General features: G+C 39.5%; 1 protein-coding gene across 1 annotated transcript in view; it reads right to left on the bottom strand.

The window, feature by feature from the left end:
• LOC124615843 (F-box only protein 28) overlaps positions 1 to 2,205 on the bottom strand; it is a 111,204-nt gene extending 108,999 nt beyond the window's left edge. Inside the window, exon 1 of the mRNA XM_047143995.1 lies at positions 2,006 to 2,205. Coding sequence (XP_046999951.1) covers positions 2,006 to 2,125 — 120 coding nt within the window. The 5' untranslated portion in view covers positions 2,126 to 2,205. The remainder of the gene's footprint in view (positions 1 to 2,005) is intronic.
• Between the last annotated feature and the right edge of the window lie 24,033 nt (positions 2,206 to 26,238).

The raw sequence follows: 26,238 nt of genomic DNA, 5'->3' as shown, positions 1-26,238 counted from the left end.
TTATTCTGCAGTTTCACACTTCAAAAGCTTCTATTCCCTTCTTGTCTCATTTGTTTAATATCACTTCTGTACAAGGCTATGGTCCAGAAAAATACATTCAGAAAGCATTCACAGCACTTACTTCTTTTTAGTTTATTTATGATACTTATTCACCCAGAACCATCTGCAGGCATGTCATACTTCCCAGAAAACTTTCCTTTCACCCTCACTCCTAAGAGTTTAAATGTTTGATTTATATGACTGACCACCTCGCGACTGTAAAATTTCCCTTATGTAAAAGTACCAGGTCAGAAACGATATGTATAGTGTTTTGTTGCACTTAGGTGTTAATCTGTTCTCTGAAACCTAATTCCGGTGTTACCAATTACCTTTTAGCTAGACCACTGACATTCCATTTCACATATTTCATGATAATGCTTGTGAGATTGAAAACGAGAAAAATTTCTGAATCATCTGTCATGTTTAGTGGCATATTCATCTCTACCAATAAACTTTTTTAATGGCTGACTAGCAGCAAGAGGTGATTATGAACTATGCTGCACAACTCTCATAGATCATTAACAGATTTGTTCTCATACAATATGTTGAGCACCATCACATTCTGCACTGATACTTCTTTCACAATTTAACATGTAGTTTTATTTTTGTTCTGAAAGACTTTTATTCTCTAGGTGCAATGCATTGATTTAGCCTTTCTGGCGACTCTCTTCACAATTTGCAGTACTGTCAGTTGTGCAAATATTTAACTGGGCTAGGACTGTCCCTCATATTATCATAAAGTTCCCATTTTCTTCTACATGATATCCTAATGCAATCAATTGTAGACTGGTTGCTTATTAGTACTGCATATCTCAATGCAATTTTTTTAATGAGAAGCAGTTATCCAAGAAAAACATTAAAGTCTGCAGAAATGTATTATATTTGTCACTAAGCTTGTCTATATTGTTACCAAATTTGTCCTTCAGGAGTGGGTTTAAATGTCTTCATTGACAATGGACTATATCTAAATATTTTGTTAAGCACTTGGAGATATTACTCTGCCTTGATTCCTTTCAGTATTAGCTACTACCTTTGTGTCACAATGACGTAAGCCATTACTAATTTATCTCAAACTGTGCCCATAATATTTGGTAATAAATGGTAATAGTAATCAATGACAGAACAATTAACATAATGATATGGTTTCTAACTGTGCAGTTTTTTCTCTGAACTATAGTTGGAAAATACATTGCCTGTATCAGGCTGAACATTTTTTTTTTTTTAAAATTGATGTTGGTTTTCAAATCCTCACTTACCTAAGCAACTTCTATTACTGAAAATGGTACTAAACATAACATATGTGTGTTAGTCTAGTTCAAGATAGATTTAAGGAAAAAAGGTTTATTGTTTTTGTCTGTGTGTGTGTGTGTGTGTGTGGGGTTAAGATTTTTGCTCAAGGGCTAGGCAGTTAGTGGGGAGTACGTACGGAAATAGGTTATGTTTCACACCTTAGAATAACAGTTTTTTAAATATTAGGCCCGAGGCAGATAGGTTAAAGTCCAAATCGTAATACACAGTGCATGCATCTACTCGATTTAAAAAAAAAAAAGATATTAGCATGCAATTTTGGTCCACTGCACTCCTGTTTAACTGACATCCTTCACAAACGCCTTGTTACACTTTGAACTGAATATCCAATAAAAGTTGCAGTTTTTGTAGGACACTGGTATACTGTAGGAAACACCAGCATAAACAAAACAGGTCGCTATGCGCAGAATTTAAATATTTATTAATTATTAATAGTTTTGGAATTCTTGATGGTGAACCGTACTTGACATGATCAATTTAAACACAACTGCGTCATGCTTCTGGGTAATATAATTAAATCCTTTGGATTTTTGTCTAAACGCGCGTCACTGTTCTATATTAAATTCACGTTAACTCTTTATTCAGTGACGGCCAGATTATCTGAAATGTCTTCATAACCAACATTTAGTAAAAATCAATAATTGTTGGAAGGACTCACTTGTCTCTTTTTTGCGATCTCATCATAACTCAGATATAAAAAAATCTTTTCCAATACTATGTCAGGCAAATCATGTAACGCCCTTATTTCTTCAGCACACACTTCTTTACGTTCGTTCATAATGATCAAAACGTCAACATCTAACAAAACATCAACTTTTATTTCTTTTGTGTATGTGTCGCAGATGCATCGTCCCTTTAACACACGGACAAAGATATTATTTGTTATAAGCTTGGTGAGCGCATGCGTACATTGTACCGTGGGGCGTGGTCAGTATTTTAGTTTCTTTAGGAGAGCTGAGGGGGCCTATTACATTTCTGTGTGAGATTTGATAATTCAGACACCGTTTCTCAGCAACAGTTTTATTTTGCAACTTACTTGCAATTACCTTTTTCGTAACACAAAATGTAGACGAACCAAAAGCGCTGGAAATAGCTGAAGAGAGGTGTACATCTACAGTAGAGGATGTGGCTCAGTGCTGTACCGTTTAGTGAAGTAGAGAGATTGAACTTTGTATTTTCTGTTCCCTCCTACTGTGACACCTAGTTTTGTTTTCTGTGAAACCACTCTTCTACAAGCATGCATTCATTGTTTCTGCTTTGTGCTTGGACTGTACTATTTATAGTATCCAAGTTATAGTACATGAAGTGCACCTTTCTCTTAAGGCTTTCGTGTTCTATTCTTGCTACAAAAATATGCTCAGTTCACCACAAGAGGTTAAGGGCTCAAATTTGACCACTTCAAATTGCGAGAATTGGAGCATTCGTTCACTGGATTATTTCTTGTTTACAAAGGATCTTGGTGAAACGGTTAATTTGATGGAATGTGGTAGGCGCGACACTTCAGTATGATGACAGCAGTCGTACAAACGTTTCCAAGTTGTCAAGTGAAGATTAGTGGGGAACTTGGAAATGGCAGAGTCAGCTTTGTTTAAAGGAACATTTCTTTCTCCGACTGTATCAGTCAGTGTCCATCACTTGCGGGAGGAGAAGAATCGTCTGATGTATATCAATATTACTCCCTCAACCAAAGTTGAGCTCTGGCGCTGTAGGTGGCGGGGGAGCAGAATCGACCAGTGGATCTCCATATAGTATAGAGATCACTGGAATCGACCAAAGTCGAAAGACAGTGTACGACTTTAATCCGATCTTCATTTGTTTCGGATGTCTGCCAACCTTTCTCTAATATAGGTGCTGGGCAATACTGGAATTGTTGTTGTCAATCTGTGTTGCCTTCGGTCTGTTGAGTTTTATGCTGTGGGTAAACACTGTTTTTAAACTTGTTTCGTAATGAGTGATGCTGGTCCTTCTGGGGAGTTGTTAACTCCTTCCACTCCTAAATGCAAAGGGGGTAAAGATGTTGCGTAGCCAAGCACGTAAAATAGTGCTGAATGTCATAAAGTGCCGCAAGGATGAAAAACAGCAGAAGAAATTGTTCTACCCGCTTTCACAGGTGGGGAAGAGAGCTGCTAAATACACAGGAAGTGTGTCGAGTATGAAGAGAATGGTAAAATTTACGAAAACTAATCCTGGCAAGTCTCCAAGAAAGCCAAAAAAGAAAAGATTAGTGTAATTTAGTAGTCTGCTGTTCCACTGTCCTTCGGTACAACCCTCTATTGGATGTTATTTTTTCTTTTCATGTGTCGTTGATTACACTTGAATGACTTTGTGTATAAATACTGTATTGTATTTCGATATAGTCACTGTACAATATGATCAAAGTTTTGAAGAGTTTCTTTCCTTAATATGAGACGTAGCAACATTCAAGAGGAGCTGGATGAATTTGACAAGCGTGTCATTTGTGACATGATAGGAGACTTTTATACTATGCAGAAAGTTGCTCCCAGCGTAACAAAACTGTTGCCAGCTGTGAGATTCAAGATAGGATGGAACTGTTGTGGTACTTCGCTTAGAACAATTTTGAAGTCAATGGGTTTCATGTGGAAAACGTCTCAAAACAAGCCGACATTGTTACTCGAATGTGAGGACATTGTGGAGTGGATATCTCATTTTCTTGTTGAGATGAAAGCCTTTAGGAAGGCAGGAAGCGAAATTTTCTACCTAGACGAATCTTGGCTCGATAACAATCTTACTTGCGGCAAATGTTGGTAAAGCGAAGACATGGTTGGTGTGACAGCTTGGGGAAGAGCTTCTAAGAGATTAATAGTAGCATATGTTGGTTCTAAGAATGGTTTTGTGAGGCCAGAACCAGCCAAGGAGATTACCATGGGCAGATGAACTCCAATAACTTTGAAAAGTTTTTTGAAGAAATGGTTTTACGCAATCTTCCCCATAACTCAGTTATTGTGTTAGACAATGTGCCCTATCAAAATAGGCAGCTGGACAAACCTCCCACATACGACGATTCCAAGGCAGAAATGCTCGAGTGGCTAAGGGAAAAAAAAACCATCGAGCGCAGCGCGAGCATGAGAAAGGTGGCTCTCTTCTCGTTAATTAGGCTGCAAAAGCCTGCGGATAAATGCTGTGCTGTCGACACGTTGGCCGCAAGCAAAGGTCACAGAGTGATACGCTTGCCACCCTGTAACTGTGACCTAAGCGCAATCAAACTTGCGTGGGCGAAAGTAAAGAGTGTGTTTAGGGGAAAAAATGTCACTGGGGACATGTCTGCGGAAGATCTCCTTAAACTTGCGGACGATTCCCTTATGTCAGTCACTGAGGATCACTGGGCAGGCTACTGTCGTAAGATGGAGCATTTGGAGAGGGAGTACTGGACAAACGATGGTATTATGGAAGTTGTCATTGGTAACAACCGGCCGCGGCGGCCGAGTGGTTCTAGGCGCTTCAGTCTGGGGCCGCGCGACTGCTACGGTCGCAGGTTCGAATCCTGCCTCGGGAATGGATGTGTGTGATGTCCTTAGGTTAGTTAGGTTTAAGTAGTTCTAAGTTCTAGGGGACTGATGACCTCAGATGTTAAGTCCCATAGTGCTCATTTGAACTATTGATAACATCAATTTTATTGTTGGCACAGGTGACTCCCGTGATTCGTCAGAATCCAGTTCAGATAGAGCTGAAGATGTTAGTGGGGTGTCTGACCTTGAATGACTTTGCACAGAGTTCATATTGTTTCTTCTTCATTGTTTCATTTTCATACTGTAAATTGTGTATATAAGAATATAAGTAAAAATCAGTAGTGAACTTCTAATCCATTTATCACATCTACCTAAATACCTTCATACAGAGATTTCGTAGCTATAGCATTACGCAAATTGTAGCAGTAGATATGTTAATAAGCATGATGTTCAATAAGTTAAGACTTCTTCAACCATAATCACTGAAGGAATACATATAACACTGACGCTATCGCTAACTCTCTCACGTCTGCTACCATTAACAAACACATGACGCTCTAACATTGTAATGCTTTCTACCAGTGCGATCGGGTTAGGTTGGCAGCGAGGGAAAACTGTCACTGACGGTCGGATGCATTCAATTTGTATCAAATCAACCACCTCCCATAAGTGAGCTCGCTGGGCGTCAACTTTGTTTGCGCAATTAATACAGGCAACGGGCCAATACACTGGCAGGTCATATCATTAGAACGGCACTTGAAGTGGAATCTGGCATTCTTCTAAGAAATTAGATGAAACAGAAATCTGGGACATCCTTGTATTAGTATCTGAATACCCTTCGTTGCAACGATTATGCACGCTGTTCGACTGTTTTTCTTAAATGACAAAAGATGACTTCACGTCTGTAACAGAACACACGTCGCTGCTTGCGGACATTTTCTATGACTTAACGCAGTGAACTGAGAAAAGAGTGATCCAAATGCAAGCTTGCCTCTTTCGTTACTTCATCATCGTATTCTCAAAACATTGTGTCTTAAATACCACTTTCCTGAATTTTAGCAGATGACAAAGCTTCTTATTGAGAATCTGCGTTTGACTAAGACGCTAGCTACACATGGAAATACTCAGGCAGCTGGCACTTTCAAAATCAAAATTGGATGAGCAAAAGCGAAAACAGGAGAAAACAACAACACAGTGGAGTCAGTCGAAGAAGAAAGAAGCTCGTACCTGTCTCTGTTGCAAGAAAAGTTGGACATATTATTGCAAACTGCTGAAAACACATGGCCACAGAAGAAATAAAGGCGACTGCTAGCATTAAAAGTTATAGTTTCAGCTGAAAAGGGCACAGCAGACCAAATACATTTTTCACCACTGGCTTTTTACTGCACTCTGATTTTTATAGTGGTTATTCTTAGATTTCTGACTATGGCACGACACCCACATTTCACCAAATAAATGGTACTCCGCTAAGCTAGAAAAATATCTTCCATACTGAATACAGACAGCTGGCAACCTTTTTTTTTCACATGGGGCTGGTAATGTGAATAATGAAATAATACACAATGATGAGTCGAAACATCATGACCATTGCCCACAGCGACGCTGGATGGCGTCGCGGGCACATGTCACGGTAACAAGAGTATGTAAGCGTAACAGACACGGATGGTGATCACCCCAGCGAAGATATGGGCTGCTAATGAGGAAATCCATTGAAATAAGCGACTTTGACAAAGGGTAGATTATATTACGCAGAGCCTGTGAACGAGTACCTCGAAAACGGAAAAGCTGGTCGAATGTTCACGTGCTACTGTCATGAACACCTACAGAAAAAGGCAGAAGGACTATGAATCTACCACTAAGCGCTAAAAGGTTGATCGTCCACAAATCTTCACAGAACATGGGGTTTGGTAGCTTGTCTGCTTCGTAAAATAGGATAAATTGTGATCTGTGGCATCTCTGCAGAAAGAGCAGAGTGCTGGTGCACGCACAAGTGCTTTGCAGCACACTGTTCATCGTACGTTGTTGAACAGGGGGCTCTGCAGCATACCACCCCTAGGTGTTCATAAGTTGACCCAACGACTTGGTCAGTTACGATTGCACTCGTCTTGGGACCATTTGGATTCGACCATCGATCAATGGTAACGTTTTTTGTTACTCTAGGTCAACGGCCGTCTCCTAAAATGCCGTAATCGAAGTGAACGCCTGCTCGAAACGTGCAGTTCGCCACGGACACAGACTGGTGGGAGCAGTATTATACTATGGGAGACATTCTCCTGCTCTTGCGTGGCATCCGTCGCAGTAATAGAAGACACTCTGATAGTTGTAAACCACCTATATCCCTTCATGCTTGATGTCTTCCGCGACGGCAATGGCATCTTTCAGCAGTATAATTGTCAGTGTCTTGGAGCCAGAACCGTGCTACAGTAGTTTGAGAAGCATTATGGTGAACTGGTGCTGATGTCTCGGCGACCAAATTCGCCTGATGTTAATCCTATGGAACCCACCTGAGCCACACCATTACCGGCTACGCAAATCGGCGGCCCGTTATTTACGCAAATTACATGACCTGTGCGTGGGCATCTAGTGCCATATACCGCCACAAACCTACCAACGAACTGTCGGACCCTTGGTACACAGAATCAGTTATGTAATTCGTTCCAGAGACGAGCAAACAAGATATTAAGCAGGTGGTCATAATGTTTTTTTCATCAGTGTTCATAAACAGCAAGTGGATACCTATTTTGCTTGAAAATGTTTGGTATGTACCTGATGCCAGATACCAGCGTTTATCTGTTCAACAAGTTGCTCAGCCTGGATATAATATGACATATGATGATAAAAATTTTATCATTCCGTAACACAACGAAACAGTCGCAACTGGAAAACTTGTTGAATCAGTGTACATTATGAACATGCGTATTTGTTATCCAGATTCACAAATAAAGATTGACTTGGCAACGTCAGAAGAACAATTAGAAGGGTGGCATGAGAGACATGATCTTCAGCATCATGTACGAGATATATTCTCTCACTTTGGTACATCAGATAAATGTTCTGATATTAACTAGTTTTTTGGTGAATGTGAGTAGAGTACCAAGGCGAGTTTAGTGACAAAATTTCCATCGGTTTCTTATTTAAAGAAACTGGCCACTTGTCCTAGCATCCTTATGTAAACAAACCATTCACTTGGGCCCTTGTTTTCTTTGTTTAGGAAATAATTAATAGATTATAACTGTCATAATAATTACAATTAATAGACTGTACCTATCATTATAATTATCATAATTTATAGCCAACATGGCAGATGAGTATTGCACTTGTGTTTATGTTTATGCAGGTCTTAGTTAACAGTCAAATGCTTTTAGCCTCAATTGATAACTTACACCATAAAAATGGTAATTTGTGAGCCCTCCCCCACTGGTGCAGCCTGCTCCTATTGGTCCAGCCCCTTCTAGTGCCATAGCATCCGCAGAGGGAACTTGGCGTTTGTATTCTGCACCTTGCATTAGCAACAGCAGCAAATACCTTTGATATTTGGAAATTTCAAGTGTAGTCTTCGCAAATTTTTGGCAGAGTGTCACACTGAATGCCATTTTCTGCAACATACGATGCAATTTACAGTTTCATTGCCTTTTACCGATTTTTTTAAGAAGATGCATGTAATATGGGTTTCATCATTACTTTACTGATTTTTTAAGATGGAACATGTAAATATAGGATTCGCTGCTATTTTGTAGATTTTCTCCCTACTTTTCAAGAAGATACATGTTAATATGGGTTTTGATGCATTGTTACCAATTTTTTAAGAAGATGCACATAAATATGGTGTATGGGACAATTTTAACGATTTTTGAAGAATACGAACGTAAATATTGGACTGTGAATGTTTAAAACTTTCCACACTGTATTATTTAGCAACAAATAAGCTCCTGCTATGTACCTTCTGTTACCACACCACGGCTAGATATAGTTTTACCGAATTTTTCCCAGTGTTATACAAACAGCCACTTTTTTCAGGAAGTCACACATAAAAAATATAGGTTAAACAATCATCATAGCATGATAATTTAACAAATATGCATAGATGTTCACCATTAAACAATTTTTATTTAACAATAAATAAGCATCAGTTCTACATTTCACCTAAACGAACCTATCTCTCACAGTATTAGTGTGTGACGTCACTACCAGGTCCCCAAACACTATGAATCAGAGCTATGACAAGATTTGGGTTTGTATGTCTTGCATCAGCATTGTGCAAAAATCGATCTTTGGCAACACATGATAGAGATTTATGGAAATATGTTTCAGTTGGGTGGAACTACTGCCAGTGTAGAAGTCTCACGAGGTGAGTTTATTGAGTATGATAAACTGTTTAAACCATCCACGTCTGACTTCCTATTCTTCTCTCCTTTACTCTCCTGTTCCTAGACCTACATTCCCCATGACCTGCTAACATGTGATTGTGTGTCTCATGTAATACTCTATTTCTTGGTTTTGGTAGCACCGCCACCCATAGTCCCAACTCATCCTGTATTCAAAACTGTGACTGCTTACTAAACTGTTTATATTCACTCTCCACCTTCTCTGCTGTATGCCATTTCTTAAGCTCATCGCGCCGTTTTTGTAACACTGCTACTTTCCTACTTAATTGTCTGTGTTCCCAGTCTCTTCCCAGGTTTATGTACGACCTCAACATAAAACTCACTCAATCATACGGCCCATTGTGTCAACCTACTATATGGATCCCTCAACACAAACGAACATTTCAATGCTGCATGATCTGTTATCACTCGAAGCTTTTTCCCACAGAGTGGAGTTAAAGCTCAATATTTCTTTTTACATCGTAGAGTAATACTTCTCTGCTGAGTTCATTTGCCTTGGTGCGTAGCCAACTGGGTGCTCTATTCACCTATTTCTTGATGCAACATACAACCAAGTGTATGGCTGGATGCATCACATAACAGAATGGATTCCGTATTGAAATTTGTAGGCACCAAAATCGAACTAGATGTAAAAGATTCCTTCAGTTTCTCAAAAGTTTGTTGACAATCTTCTGACAAAGCAAATTTTCAACTTTATTTAGTAATTGTGTCAATTATCTGGCAACATCCACAAATCCTTTTACAAATCTCTTACAATAATTTGCGACTCCAAGAAATGATTTTAGTTCCTTCATGAATCAGGTTCAGAAAATTCATGTATCGCTTTAACCAAAATTGAGTCTGTCCTAACCGTATCCACATAAAGCATGTGACCAAAGTATGCCACCTCAACCATCACATAGTTACACTACTCTGTTCTCAACCTTAAATTAGCGGCTCTCAGTCTCAAGAATACCTCCCTTAGCCTTTTTATTTGCTACTCCACGTCACTCGCAAAGACCGTTATATCATCAAGATACATCATGCATTGATATGCTTGAGTCCTCTGAGAACTCTGTCCGACAACCTCTGAAACATCACACATGCATTCTTTAACACAAAAGGCATCCTGAATAGATAGTGTCCCCACAGCGAAGGAAATGCTGTTTTGCGTCTATCCTCCTGAGCGACTTCTAGCTGATGATAGCTAACTGTTATGCCCATTGTTGAAAAATACTTTCACTGTGCTAAATAATCTATTGTTTCCATAATGTGTGGCATTCGTTATACTTTTGGCATTAGGTGTCGATCATCGCAACAAAACCTATATTTTCGTGATCCATCCGTTGATTTCTTGAGCACAACGACAATTCCGGCCCCTCATGGGCTGCAAGCGCCTTGGGACTCAGTGTGGTATGTGGAAACAAGTGATTTATTTCCTGTTGGTACTCGGTGCTGTGTAATATGCGTAGCTGGCATTGGTCATTTTGGAAAAAAACAAAGCTCTAAATTCCAACAGTAACTCTTCCATTCATTCCATATTACTTCTCATTAGGTGCTTCACTTTCACTCATAACGCAGTTTCAGTGACTTTTGGCGTTTTTACATGGCCAATACCACTTTTGTCCCACTCTTACTCCTTCAAGATATACACATTAATGAACAACAACCCCTTAAGTAATCTTGAATCCTCGGTCCTAAAATTATCCACAAACACAGGTACCTTTTCATTACCATTTATCTCTTGTATGCACACATAACCTGCCTGATCCAATACTTCATATTCTTCCAAATATTCCTCCATGCACGACACCCCTAACTTTAAGTTAGACTCAACATTAACCAAAAGTGATTTCCCAGAACCTTTAGGTACACAATAGTGTGAATCAAGTTTTAGTGTGATTGTTTATGGTTCGAACGGCTTATCATACTCGACAAACTCACTTCCTGACATTGCTACAATGGCAGTGGTTTCACCCAACTCTAACTGAAACATTTTTCCATCAAGCTCAGCCATGTGTTGCATAAGATCAATTTTCGCACAATAATGATGCAAGAAATCCAAACCCAGAATCATGTCACAGCCCCCACTCATGTGTGACACAGTCTCTACACAACATCTGAACCGAGCTTCACCCAGGCAAAAATTCAAAAATTTATGTCTATTGATCCCTATGGTGTGGTATCTCTACCTCCCCCCCCTCCCTCCCCCCCACCCCGCTTCCCCTCCAGCCACTGTATACTGTGGGGGTTTCCATTCCTTATGTTCCACCAGATGTCCACTGGAAACCGATACATGCGCCCCTATGTTTTCTCCCAGAAGAAGCTAAAGAACCCATCACTGCACCAACGAGTATTTTCACCTGGTACAACAATTATTATTATTATTAGGTTAGATTGGTCAGACAGATTTTGTAGAATATAAATTGCATATTGCAAATTTGTGCAATGCTCGAATTAGATCCATGATTAAATGAGGTTTTGTTACACATATCGCCATCTCGCTGTGCGTTTAAGGACATGAGGCAGCTTGATACATCTCTGGTCGCTGCAGCTGGCTTCTGCAACACGTCTATGACTGGGTGGGTGGGGTGGGTGGGCGCCACTTATACACAGAGGATCATTCGCCCTTTTAGGATCAGACAGAGATAACTACATTTTTGCTACTTTTGAGTCGTTAGTACCATAAGGTACACAGAATGAAGACCCACGTTATGATGAAACAAGCGTAACTCTATTTTATGTGGTTTCCGGTTTAGTTGTCAATGTATCTACATTTTTAGAAAAATAGTAGGGATCAGTCAGACGGAAGAGCTGATCCGTTTTTAGATCACAGGACCCAGTGTTAATTTGTGAAACGGAACAGCTCTTGCCTTTCTCTGATCCTAACAGAACTGTTAGAAGTTGCTTTTCCCACTACTTCTCTTTAGATGCATTGTCACCAACGCTCTGTGACAACAATGAAATGCGACTTCCTGACAAGGAAGATAAATATTATTTCAGTTGTGAATGGGTTTACAAGCAAGTAGGAGCGCTATAGAGTCCAGAGGAAGAAGGATGGTGAAAATCTGCCTAGAGAAAGAACAGAATTTAATGGAATCTTGTAAGTATTAGGACATGTTTCTTACTGTATATATTTCGGTAGTAAGTACTATGATAATAATAATTATTATTATTGCTATTACTACTATTGTCATTATTATTATTATAATAATTATTTATATTCAAAGCTGAGGAAGGATGTTATGTGGAGATGCTCAGGATATTCATTGGTTCAGATACAGATGATGATCCTTCCTATCAACAAGACAACAGTACAGATTCTGGTGAGTAGCGAAACAATTACTAGACACTATAGCAGTTCCAGTTAATTTTCTTTTCCCTTCCTCTGAACATTTGTCATGTTATTGTTACAGACAGCAGTGTTGAACAAGGAATGTCCCTTGTAAAGAATGTCACAAAAACTGCTGAGGATGCAACTAGTGCACAAGTAAATCATCACAATCAGGATGCGGAAATCACAGATGAGAATGCTGGTATTGAGAATAGTAACAAACAAGAAAACGAAAAAGGATAGCGGTTAAAATGGAATGGAAAAGACATCAAAGAAAAATCAATCGACAGCAAGGTAGGGCATATATTTCTATGAAGAAATCCTAAGTTTCTGCAATAAATGTGAAGCCAAAATATTGCTTTAAATGTCCATGACAGTGCAGTAGTAAGTTTGCTGAGCAAGGCATACAAAATATGCATAGAGCCTACTGGGATCTTGGATCAGTTGAGCTACAAAGGCACTATCTAAATAAGTTAGTGTAAGAAGAAGAGAAACAAAATGTGAGGACCAAATCAGATAACTCACGAAGGAAGAGGACCAGGAAATTCTATCTAATAAAGGGATTTGATAAGATTCAAGTATGTATGCAGTTTTTTCTCAAGACATTTGACATTTCTGAAACCTTCGTAAGAAGTACCATTAAAAAAGAGATGAACATCATGTAATTGAGAAGGAGTGAAGAGGATGCCATGAGCCAGGTATAAAGAGACCAGAAGAAAGTGAAGAGGCTGTAATGAAACTCATTAAGAGCTTTTTATCCATTTTTCCCATTACAAGAGGAAAGAATGTACAGCAGATTATTTACCTGCCAATATGAGTATTAAGATAATGTATAAATTATATTGGGAACAATGCTATGAGGAAGGAAAGACAGTCGAGAAATTAGGGCTTTACAGGGCGATATTCACAAAGAAATTTAATCTGAAATTCTACAGGCCACGAAAAGATATGTGTGATTAATGTTTAAAATTTTCACACCTTTCGGCTGCGGAAAAGGAAGACAAAGATTTTAAAAGGGAACAAGAAGAGCATTTGAAAAGGAAAGAAATGGCAAGGGAATTTAAGAACATTAAGAAAGAAAGCGCAAGAAAAATGCGAATTTGACGTAAATGCTGTGCTTTATTGCCCTAAAGTGAATAAAAAGGCAGTATTCTATAAAAGAATGCTCTCTGTGTACAATCTCACAGTTCTTAATGTAGGAGAAAACATAACTGATTGCTACATGTTGAACAAGTCAACAGCATAAAGGCGGTTCATAGAGGTGGCTTCATGGCTGCGGGATTTTTTGAAAAATTATGCGCAAGGAAAATCGATAATCTTGTTTTCTGATACATTTTGGGGCCAGAACAGGAATGACAACATGAGCATTATATGTTTGCATGCAGTGAATACACTGGACAGTCCAACTATTGGCCAATGCTTTTTTGAGATTCGACATTCATAAGCAGAAGTAGACTCAGTGCAAGAAAAAGTAAGCAGGTGGATGTTTTTGATCCCATTGGCTGGATACAATTGCGAGAATGACCTCCAAAAAGTACAGAGTGACACAAACGGATAACACTCAAATTTTAGATTTCAACCAGCTTCAGAAGAAAATAACTTGGAACAGATAAACTGCTGAGAATGGAGAATCTGTGAAATGGCTAAAGCTTGTTTGGATGCAATATATGAAGGATCAGCCTGACGTAATGTTTTTAAAGTATTCCTACGATGATCGTGACTTTCAAGTTTTGCTCACGAAGAAAAGACCTGGCCTACGAAATTCTTCAAAATCAGCACCTAAAGATAATACCCTGCACCCACCTTATGACAGTCCTCTCTGTATAAGTAAAGAAAAGGAAAAACATCTTATAGATTTATGTAATAAGGATATTATACCTTCTAGGTATCACACATTATATCAAGTACTCAATACTGCTAACGATTTAGAAAATGAGGAAAACATGGAAGAATCACAGGAATAGACTTCATGTTTGTTTTTTGTTTTTTGTCTTCTTTATTATTGTTAGGATGTAGGTTGCAGTAGGTACTGGGAGATGAAAAAGCTTGCACAGGATAGAGTAGTATGGAGAGCTGCATCAAACCAGTCTCAGGACTGAAGACCACAACAACAACATTATTGTTACTAGTTCATCACCTTAGTTATTACATGTAAACCACTAATTTGGCTCGTTTAAATGTCTATGATGCATTATTTTTGAAACAGGAATTAAAAAAAAAACGGGTATGAAGGAGCACTGTGTTTCGTTACAATAATTTTTCCTATGTTTGTTATGTGAAGACTAAAAAACAAGAATATTATTTCTGTTACTGTAAATTATTTATTGTAAGTTCAATGTTACTGTAGACAAATAATGCAAAGTGAAAATAATAATGGCTTTTATGTATTCTCCATCATATACTGATAATAAACTTCCTGAGAAACAGTTCTCTGGCTTATAGTACTCACTGAATAGCACTGACACACATTCCCATAGCTTGTACCGTGTAATTTGTATTTATAGAGACATTATTAATACACCTGTAGTAATCTTTAATATGATAATATTGCTTAAAGATGCATATTAGTTGAATGACATTCATATGTTACACAAAAGCAGCCATTAAGTTAATAATCAGACAAACGTAACTACTTGCATAATTTTATATAATATTTCATTAGTGTCCACCAAGTGACTAGAATGTATAACACCTAGAAGAAAACAACAGTCAATGAAATATACTTTTTATTTACCATAGAAAGGTTTGAGAAAAACTGTTAAAGTACTCAGTTTATTGAACAAAATTTTTAAATCGAATCATTTCAAAGCACTGTTTTTGGAGAGACGTTTCTTTCATCCTAGATGGTGCATTGTTCCAGATGTAGCAGAGGGGGGTATATAGAAATATTGGACCGTCCGGATGCATGGCAGAAGCTAAAACGAGCACATTGCAGCAGTACTCATTGGCCTCCTTGGAGAACCCTACATTTTGTGGCGTTTGTATAAATAGACACATTGCAATTGTTTTTAAACTATCCCGGCAATTTTCGTTGTATCATATATCAATACTATCCTATGGGCGTCATTAAGTTGGTAACAGAATTGCAACAGTCGTGCACGATCTGGTGGACTCAATGGAGCACGCCCACTGAGCAACGCCTCCAGCAACTGTGGACTACGAGCGCCCTCCACTGCCGCGATGTAGGATGGCCGATGACAGCTGCTCAGCCCACTTGTGCTCTAAACCACTTCGCCTTGCAGACACTAATAGTCCTGTCTCTGATTACATTGTTCGTGCCTTACTACAGTGAGCCTCATCCTTGTTGAGATTGTGATAGCTGGAACCTGTTTCTCGCTGCATTATTTGTATTTAGTCATCGTTGCTTGGAGAAATACGTATGGAATTGAATACAAAGTGCCCAGAGAGTGGTTTTGTGTTGGATGGGAGTACCATTGCAGAGGTTACCTGAAATATTAGCACCGTTTCAATTGCTCATGTTTTATGTTTCAGGTCATTTCTACGAAACACCTGCGGGGAATAAATATGCACTCACAATTGTAGAAAATTTATTGAGGTATGTGAAAATCATCGCAGTACCAGCCAACAGCCAGAAACGTGCCACAAGCGCTAGTAAACAACTGGATACTGAAGTTTGGGGTACCTGAGACGATACTGATGCATCAGTGAACCAACTTTATGTCGGATTTGTTCAATGAATTGTGTAAGATTTTGTGTGTGCAGTACTTGAGGACGAGTTCCTTGCATCCTCAAGCTAATGGAAGAACAGAAAGACTGCACAGAACTATAGGATAGATGCTAATGTACTGCGTGGACGCACACCATTCCAACTGGGATGTTTATTTGAGGAATGTGGTCTCAGCATACAACTTAAAACAACACATCAATACAGTATGTCCAGCATGTCACCTTATGAGGCAGTATATGGTTGTAAGATGCTAGCGCCATTCGACTTGTTAAAAAACAAGAAGGGTAAGACACGAGAGGCTGTTAAAGAGTTCATGGGAGTAACAAGGGAAATGTCGAACAGGGAGTGCAAAGCTAATACCAGGGCGCTAGAAGAGCAAAATGAAGCAGTGGGCTGTACAGCAGGAATGCTGAAATACAAGACTCGCAAATGGGTAATGTTATCAGCTTCTTGTACTCCAAAGGGGAAGTCGAAATTTTTTTTGCAAAGTATCAACAACCATGTGAAGTTGTAGTATCTACATCGCCAATGAACGTCAAGATTCAGTTGCTGCCAAGTACGACACGTGGGACGTTTGAAACCATTTCGAGGCAGTGTGGCAGTTATGCCAGGCATTACAGTTTTGGACTGGAAGGGAAAAGTTAAAATTAAAGTGCAGGAGAGCGAGCGAGTAGTTTCGGATGAACCAACGATAAAAAGTCCGTACACATTAGGGCCTAGGAGATAAAAGCAGACTAGCTTTTGTGTCTGTCTGCATAAGTATAGCATAAGGGATAGTGAAGGCGAGATGAGCTGCTGTGGGGCAGCAGGGGACTTCAGGGGGAGGCAAGGGTAATGTGTATACCTGCCGTCAGGTTGGGTACGTCATGGGATGGCGTGGGCCATTACCCTACTTCTGATCATCGTCAGAGTAGAAGCACTGTGGGACCTGTGCCCGAAAGGGGAAGTGCTGTTCGTGAAGCAAGAAGATGTGGTTATCACTAGTCAATGCTGGGTGGTATAGGTGATATTTAGTGCATGTAAGATGTGGAACGAGGTGAGACGACTAGCGAAAGTTCAAAAATGGTTCAAATGGCTCTGAGCACTATGGGACTCAACATCTGAGGTCATCAGTCTCCTAGAACTTAGAACTACTTAAACCTAACTAACCTAAGGACATCACACACATCCATGCCTGCGGCAGGCTCCGAACCTGCGACTGTAACAGTCACGTGGTTCTGGACTGAAGTGCCTAGAACCGCACGGCCACCGCGGCCAGCGACTAGGGAAAGTACTTGATAGTTTTCAGCAGGGTTCTGAGAAGCTGAAAGGTGCTGAAAGGAGTTGTGAGGATATGCAGGACTTATAAGAGGCTGAGAGATGAGATGGCACACGTTCTGGGGATTATACCGCTTTTTATTTATTTATTTATTTTTTTTAATTTATTTATCACTCTAGTTTTGCATAAGGATAATGTAGTTCAAGGCGGTCCAAAGGGCCAGTACCTGTCAAAGAGAAATGTAATGTAGTGCACCGACCATAGTTTGTCAAAAAAATGGCCGCCGTGTGAGCTCACAGGTATTTTCTTCGTTTGCTAAAAGAACTTATTTAAGAGGAAATAGTGTCAAATTTAAATTTTCTTTGTTTTGTATACTTGCTGTAGTGTCCGTTCTTGGACAAAAATGAGTAATTAGCGTCCCACCAGCGCTTGTTCTCGAAAAAACCTGTTCTTGTGCTGAAGTTCCCATAATCGCGACATAACCCAAAATTTTGCGTGACATAAACACTAAAAATTCTATTCAAGTTTTCTTGATAGTGCAAAATTCGTTTGAAAAGGCTGCTACTAGTTTCATCAGTGTCTATTGTTGCAATAAAAGTGTAATTAAACGTTTCTAAATCGTATTTAACTAACACATTTCTTATTGTTTGCTAGTTAGATAGAGTGATCTAGGCCTAAATTTTCCGTGCCATAAACGTTTAAAAACCTGACAAAAAACACACCTGAAAACGTAAATTCTCTAAAAGCAAATCAATTACAAATTCATTCTTCTGTCATTGTATCTCTAAATCAGTACAAAAAACCCACCGCACTAAGACCTTTGTGTCGTTGTTTGTTTACACACAGCCAACCTCGTGTCCTGGACAAATTTAAAACATTCTTTAAACTTAATTATTCTTTCGAAACTGACCATGAGTGAGACATGTGGGAGCTATTATAGGGTAGTGAGTAGCGGGATTTGTTGCCAATCTTGTACGAAATATTTTCACTGGGGGGAATGCAGTGGGGAGAATGTTGGCAGAACAGAAGAGGCTATCTCCTGGAACTGCAGAGTATGCAGTAGGAACATTTTGATTGGGGAACAGGAAAGGAAAATCTGTGCCCTTCAGGCACAGTTGGAGGAAGCAAGGAAGGAACTCATAAGGATCAAGGAAGATAGGGAGGAGGTGGGTGGTTGGGAACTGGCAGCTGGTAGGAGGGTAGGAAGAAAGAGAACGCGATCTGACAGTTTTATCATCAACACCGCAAACAGGTATCTACCACTGCCAGAGTTAAGTGGAGAAGAGCCTCAGGTAGAGCGAGGAGCAGGAAATGGGCAGCACACTTCAACCAAGGCCAAGAAGCCTTAAAATGTACAAAGTGTTAGGAAGAAGAAAGTGCTGCTGTTAGATAGCCATGGGCGAGGTGTATGCCCATAGTTACAGGACACTTTAGGGGCAGCGTACCAGGCCACCAGTATCTTCAAGCCAGATGCAGGGCTAAGTCATGTGATAGAGGACCTAGGATCTTTATGTAAGGACTTTACAAATAAGGACCATGTAGTGATAGTGGGTGGGGTGGGAAACTGTTTGGACAGAGACGGGGCATATGACATAGGTGGTGACCTGGACAATATAGCTTCCCTGACTCATGGCACCAATGTACACTTTGTTGAGCTGTTCCAATGTCATGCTCGACCACATCTTGATGGAGCTGTGAGGGGAATCAATGTGGGGTTAGAGATGGCTCTGATGACAGCCAACTTTGCTCATGTTTCTCTGGTGCCCGTCAGGGCTATCAACAGATGGGGTTCCACTAGGCATGGCCTACAACTAAACAGGAATGGGAAGGAAAGATTGGTACAGTTGATACATGAAAGTATAGGGGGTGGATTTCGGGCCACACATGGTCAAATACTTGTTGTCATAGGTAGGAAAAGTAGGTCTTTTTTAGGATAAATCCAGACAACATATTCCCCTGCCTAAAGAGTATCTCCAGCACTTTAAAAGATACTGAAACAATCACTCACAAGACAGATGTGAACATCCCAAATACCACATATACCAGATGTCACAAAGAAAAACAAACCATTGAAAAGGGTAACATGGGGCATTTCACAGACTTAAAAATCCTCCATCAAAACATTCAATCAATAAAAAATAAAATACAAGTATTAGAAGTTGAGCTCCAGTCTTTGAACTGCACAGTGGTTTGTATTACTGAATACTGGTGCAGAGACACAGAAATCCAACATGTAGTATTATCATTGTATGAAAAGGCAAACTCTTACTGCAGACCTACTTCAAGGGGTGGAGGATCATGCAATTATATCAGATAAGAAACACAGTTCAAATCAAGACATGACCTCTGTACTGTAAGTGAAGACAAACACTTCGAAATATCAGCTATTGAATTAACAAGGCGTGATATCACCAAGAATTAATCATCTTGTGTGTGTATAGATCTCCCAGTGGCAGTGTGGACACTTTTTTCAGTAAGTTAACAGAAGTTCTAGATAAAGTCTCTAGTACAAAAGTCAACATAATTCTGCATTGGGACATTAACGTCAACACCAACATCATAAATGAATGCAGCAGTACCTTCATAAACATCCATCAAAGTTTTGGCATGTCCCTATTGGTCAATAGTGCAACAAGGGTTACCCCAATGACTTCATCAGTAATTGACCATATGGCCACAAATAAGGACAGGGAATAATGTGATGTAGCTGTAAAAGATCTCGGCCTATCAGACCATCTCTGTCAAATAACAAGAGTAAAGTCAGGCATTGAATCATTCCCTAAGGTATAAGCCTACAAACGACATCAAAATAAAAGATTTTTCAAAAGAACTAAAAAAACAAAGCTGGGATGAAGTGTATAAGAAACCAATATGAATATGAAATTCTCTAAATTCTCCACGTTGTTTAAACTGAACTTTGAAATGGCATTTCCAAAAGTATGCATGTCTGTATCAACATCTCACAAAAGCAGATGGATAACAGCAGGTATTAAGAAGTCCTCGCAAACACTTAAACACGTCAGTTCAATGAAAAAGATTCGCAATGATCCCGAATCCTTAAATTTCTATCATAGATAGAAAAAGATCTATAGGAAGGTCCTGATAGCTGCAAAAAAGTCATTTCATGACAAAATAATATATAATGCAGAGAATAAAAGCAAAGCAGTCTGGGATGTTATAAAAAAGGAAACAGAGAGATGCAAATAAATGCATAATAACATACTGCTAAGGGAGGGGGATAAAGTAATAAATGATCCACAGCACTTAGCAAACTATGTAAACGAGCATTTTGCAAGTATTGCAGAGAAGTTACAGCAAAAATTCCCCCAAACAAATACAACACCTGGAAATAATGTTGCACTAAATACAATGGTGTTTCTTCCAACCAAAGAGAATGAAGTCAGTAAAACAATTCAAAAAATAAAAAATAAAAAGTCAGTAGCCTTAGATGAAGTACCAATGTGTGCACAGAAACAATGAATACGGATTATATAAGGCCCCTTAACAAATATAATAAAGGAATCCTTCACATCAGGGACATTTCCAGACCAGTTAAAACAGGCAAGAGTTGTACCTTTGCTTAAGAAAGGTAATGCAAAAAACATAGAATACTACTGGCCCATTTCCCTGCTGTCAGCATCCTCAAAAATAATAGAAGCAATTATGAAAGACAGATTAACGAATAACCTGAATAAATACAATCTTTTAATCGAATCACATTTTAGTTTCTGAAGTGGCAAAAATATGGAGTCAGCCACAGTAGAACTCACAAAAGTTGTAGTTGATGCTCTTGATAAAGATGAGTGTGTCACAGTCATGTTTTCAGATCTTTCTAAGGCGCTTGGTAGAGTCGACCACATGATTCTATCAAATACATTAGAAGCATTAGGAATGAGAGGGGTTGCTAATGACTGGTTTCGATCATACCTAACACATAGGGTACAAAGAGTAGAGATAACACATACTTCAAATAGATCCAAACATTTAGTAAAAGACTTATCAGAAGCAAAATACATTAATACAGGGGTTCCACAAGGTAATATATTAGGACCAATACTGTTCCTTATATACATCAATGACTGTCCCAGTAGTGTTACTCATGGTGAAAAAGTCCTCTTCGCTGATGACAGCAATAATATAGTCACTGAGAAAACAAGAGAACTCCTTGCTAAGAAAGCAAATGAAACTCTCAAGGAAGTTTATGATTGGTCAATAAGTAATAAAGTGACATTGAACATAAAGAAAACTAATGCCATAAATTTCAGTTTGAAGAAGAAAAATGACAACGTTAAATTAAATGTAGATGGCACCTCTATAGACTGTGTAACAAATGCAAAGTTTCTAGGAATGAATATTGATTCTCAGTTGAAGTGGTGTGAACACAAAAAGGTGCTTGCAAACAGAATGTCATCAGCATGTTATGCCCTTGGAATCCTATCATCAGTGTGTAACATGCAGTGTCTTTTAGTTACATATTGTTCATTTGTACACTCAATTCTTAGCTATGGCATTCTTTTTTGGGGAACAAATGCACAAAATATGAACACAATTTCCATACTCCAGAAAAGAGCCATAAGAATAATAACCAAAAATACTAGTCGAGCTCATTGTAAAGATCTGCTCAAAACACTGCGGATTTTAACTGCTCCATGTGAATACATTTGCCAGTCAGTTGTACACATCAAAAATAACATTGGTAATAACTGCAAAAACAGTTCTGTCCAACACCATGCAACAAGAGATAGACCTAACTTACATTTACTAAGAAAAAATAAACATAAAATTCAAAACAGCATTTTCTACCAAGGAATAAAACTGTACAATAAATTACCAAAAGAGATTAAAGAAATTGAAAAAATACGCTTATACACCTATCGCATACAGTGTTCCCTACTTCGATTGACGAAAAATATGGCTGGGTGGTACCCTATGGTCAGATCCGACATCACCACAAACACTATCTCCTATCTTCGACAGTAAGTCTCTTTGTAACATGGTGAAAGTCTTGGGTGGCGCAAAGGTGTACCTGTGAGTGTGTATTTGTGTTTCTTCGAATTGTTTCTTTGTTATGATAATTGTAAACTGCACATAATGGAGGTACATCTACATTGACCATCTGAATCGGCATCATTGTGCAGTTCAGTGGTTGATGTGTGGGATATTGGGTCAGCTCACCCTAAATATTAAAGGTACAATGCAAGGAAGCATCTTTGATGACAGGTCGTTCGCTGTTAAGCAAACTCCTAACCAACTAAGTGAAGCTGGATTCTTTCATATCAGTAACGAAGATCACACTGTGTGTTTCTGTTGAAGTGGTGAGTTGAGATGTTGGGCAGAAACGCATGACCTATAGCTTGAACATACTTTGAGGCAGTGTGTAGTGATCCATACAAACGGTAAGAATTTTGTGGATAATATTTTTCAGAACAGAGATGCGATAATTACTGAAAGGATGCAGCAAATATTAAACCTCTATCAAATCATCTGAACGCAGTTATCAGAATGCTATGTGACTACGAGAACTTCCAATAATGCTCGCCTGTGTAAAATCTGCTTCCAGGAAGAAATGGGAGTGCTATTCCTTTCATGCAGACATATTGATGCTTTTATTAAATGTGGACCTTCCCTTCCTTTGCATTTTTGATGAAAACAACGATTTTAAAGGAAACACTATTATTTCATTATATATATTTTTTACACATTGTTAATATGTATCGTGGAAAATAAAGTGCTATCGTTAAAATACATTCTTTTTCTGCATACAACAACCACACTTGGCTCTTCTCTTAATATGATAGCTGTAATTACTGTATGATCTTAACACTTCCTTTTTCAAAAAGTACTGACCAGCATGAAAGAATCGTGATTTTAGTGTCGAAACGTAGAACTGCCGAGTCACTACCACTGTTTACTAATGTGTGCAATGTTCTACGGGGTTAAAAAAACATCATTTTATCCCCAACAGAGTGCTATTGTTAAGACCTGTGGTACACACTTCACTGTCATCTGATAAGAAGTGCTTTGAAATATGAGAAGTACAGCATTCAGACAGGCTTTCATCTCGGTAGCAATTCTACCACTCCTGACTGACACGGGCTATCATGAGTCATAGACATCAGACAGGGTAGGGAGCAACTGCATGTATACAAACACTTGAATAGTTTGTGGGGAGAAAAATGAACAATTCAGTCATTAAACCATGAATGTTTCTGTAGTCTTACTGTACCTCTGAATTGTGTATGGTCGGTGAAACAGCTGCACAACGTAAGAATGATCTGATGGATAGTCCTGAAAACTCTGGCACTGTCAGGATCGTGTAATGTAAGTATAACCTATTAGGAAAAAAACAGACACTCAATTTCACACAAAATGCTGTGGCATCAACTAAGACTCTGCTTCTGTTATGGCTTCACCATCTTATATCTAGCAAAGCATTTTCAGTGTAGTCATCATAGGAATACAATAAAGGGGATTAGGATATATACAGACACATACATAAACAATCATTTGAAAGTGGTTAACTGCAGGTGTATTCATCAGGTTTTCTTGGTACAACCCTTGTTATTGAAAGGTGCAGCAGTGATGCTTCTACGGTCATTGCTTAGGGAACTATCCCTCTCGGACGTATCTGGTGTATAGATCATAAAGTAGAAGTGTGTACACACGGAGGCATACAGACAGTCGATTTGTTTCTCGATAAATATGTTAGATGGAGTAGGAAAGAAAAGCGATAATACAGCTGCGTTGTACAGCGACTCATTGGGTACTTGTTTGGTCAGTGGTGTGCGTAACTGTCTCCATATACTCTTGTAGTTAAAAAAAACTATATCTGGTGAAGCGATCATAAAGAAAGTTGGTGTACGTGCAGAGGCATGTACACAATCAATTTGTTTTTCGATAAGTATGTTAGAGTGGATTAGGAAAGAAAGGTTGATAATATTGCTGTGTTGTGCAGCTATATATCGATGGCTGAAGTTTCAGTGGAGGAATTGTTGAAAGCGAGAATATGGGGAAAAGTGGTATCATCCACAAAGGAACAGCTTACAAAACATCTTTTCGGCTGATCAAAATACATCAGACTTGAATCAAGAGCCATGCTGGATTAGCCGAACGATGTAAGGCGCTGCAGCCATGGGCTGTGCAGCTGCTCCCGGCAGAGGTTCGAGTCCTCCCTTGGGCATGGGTGTGTGTGTTTGTCCTTAGGATAATTTAGGTTAAGTAGTGTGTAAGCTTAGGGACTGATGACCTTAGCAGTTAAGTCCCATAAGATTTCACATACATTTTGAACTTGTCTCAAGAAATGATTACAGTGAGAAAGACAATCCTTCACTTGCCATTCTCAAATGGAGCAGGCAGGGACAGCAGCAGCAGAAGTTCAGTTTTCAGTGCAAAATCGACATTGCATCGGCAATTGCGTTATACAGCATATTAAATGCGATGTACCTCCCAGCATGCAGTACACAGTGGCTTGTGGTGTATGTGTGTTTAGATACATGAGGGCTATAAAAGCACAGGGTGTAGCGAATTGCAGAGACTTTAACACTTAATTTTTTCCTCACCATGCTATCAGTCGTACATAGTCAGTGATGGCTTGCAGGTCGAGATGGCACTGTATCTAATGGAATGGTGGCGCTGTTTATGATAGAAATCATACAGAATGATATAGAAATCGATCAGAATATCACTTAAAACGCATACAGTAGCATTCATAATTCAGAGACAGGAGAAACCAACCTGTGATTTCCATATATGGAGGTTCTGACAACGCTCAAGTGGACTGAGTGTATTCCGGCAAATACAGTACACATCCTAACTACAATTCGTTAAATAGCACCGGAAAATATTGCTATCACATAGCTCCACTGTGCACTTTAAGCAGCTTGTGGAATGTGTGTTTAGATGTAGGCTCTTATCTATACAGGAGAGCTGCAGCACCAGAAGGCCATAGCGATTTACAGTGTACGGTGAAGCGGTGTGAAGCCAGAGGGGTGCAGGGGGACCTCATTCAGTATCAGACAAGCAGCCAGAAGTTCCAAAGTATCTTTATCACAGCTCCCTGCCATGGTTCAATACAAGAAACAGCAACATGGCTGAGGCGTACTGCAGCTTCCTGTGCATGTCATCCAGAATTGTTGACAGAGTGCAGCGTTGGCTGAGCAGTGGTGTGTAACACAACTGCCTCTGTCAGTGATGACAGATCCCAGCAGCTAACTATGGCCACAGGTGTGTTGGTGCGACTCTCTTCCCCAGAGCTGTCCACCAGGCAGCACACAGGTGATCTAACAGCTGTGACCCACTGCCACGCATTGATGATCGTAAGCTGCTTCCAAGGGCCAGTGTAGGTCTGGTGAGGTGGCAGCTCCGGTTCCCACGGTTTCATGGCGGACTGCCCTGTCGCAGAGTCGACCTGTGGTCCACAACAGCATTTAACATGCCGCCCGAGTGTCACAACCCCATGGTTATAGAGTTGCGATATTTCAAGTGACTTTATTACAAAATGTATTGTATTTAAACACTTCTGGGCTGTGCTTGCTTGAAATTGACTGTGTCTTGTAGCTTGTGTGGTAAGCACTTCCATGGCAGATGGTCTGGAAAGGCTTCCACCTTCTTCTGCTTAGGTAAAGCTATGTCAACTGTGTCCACAATTCACCAGGCCAGCCAACGCCACCTAGGTGGCGTTGGGCCAGCTCGCCTTGCAACGCCGGAACGTCTGTGTTGTATTTTGTAAGGTATGACATCCGTGGTTCCCTGCGGCTGGTGCTGTTGCAGTCTACTGCATC

The sequence above is a fragment of the Schistocerca americana genome, chromosome 5, assembly GCF_021461395.2.
Source record: "Schistocerca americana isolate TAMUIC-IGC-003095 chromosome 5, iqSchAmer2.1, whole genome shotgun sequence".
Taxonomy (NCBI): domain Eukaryota; kingdom Metazoa; phylum Arthropoda; class Insecta; order Orthoptera; family Acrididae; genus Schistocerca; species Schistocerca americana.
Note: the sequence above shows the minus strand (reverse complement) of the source record. Positions and strands in the feature narration are given on the sequence as shown.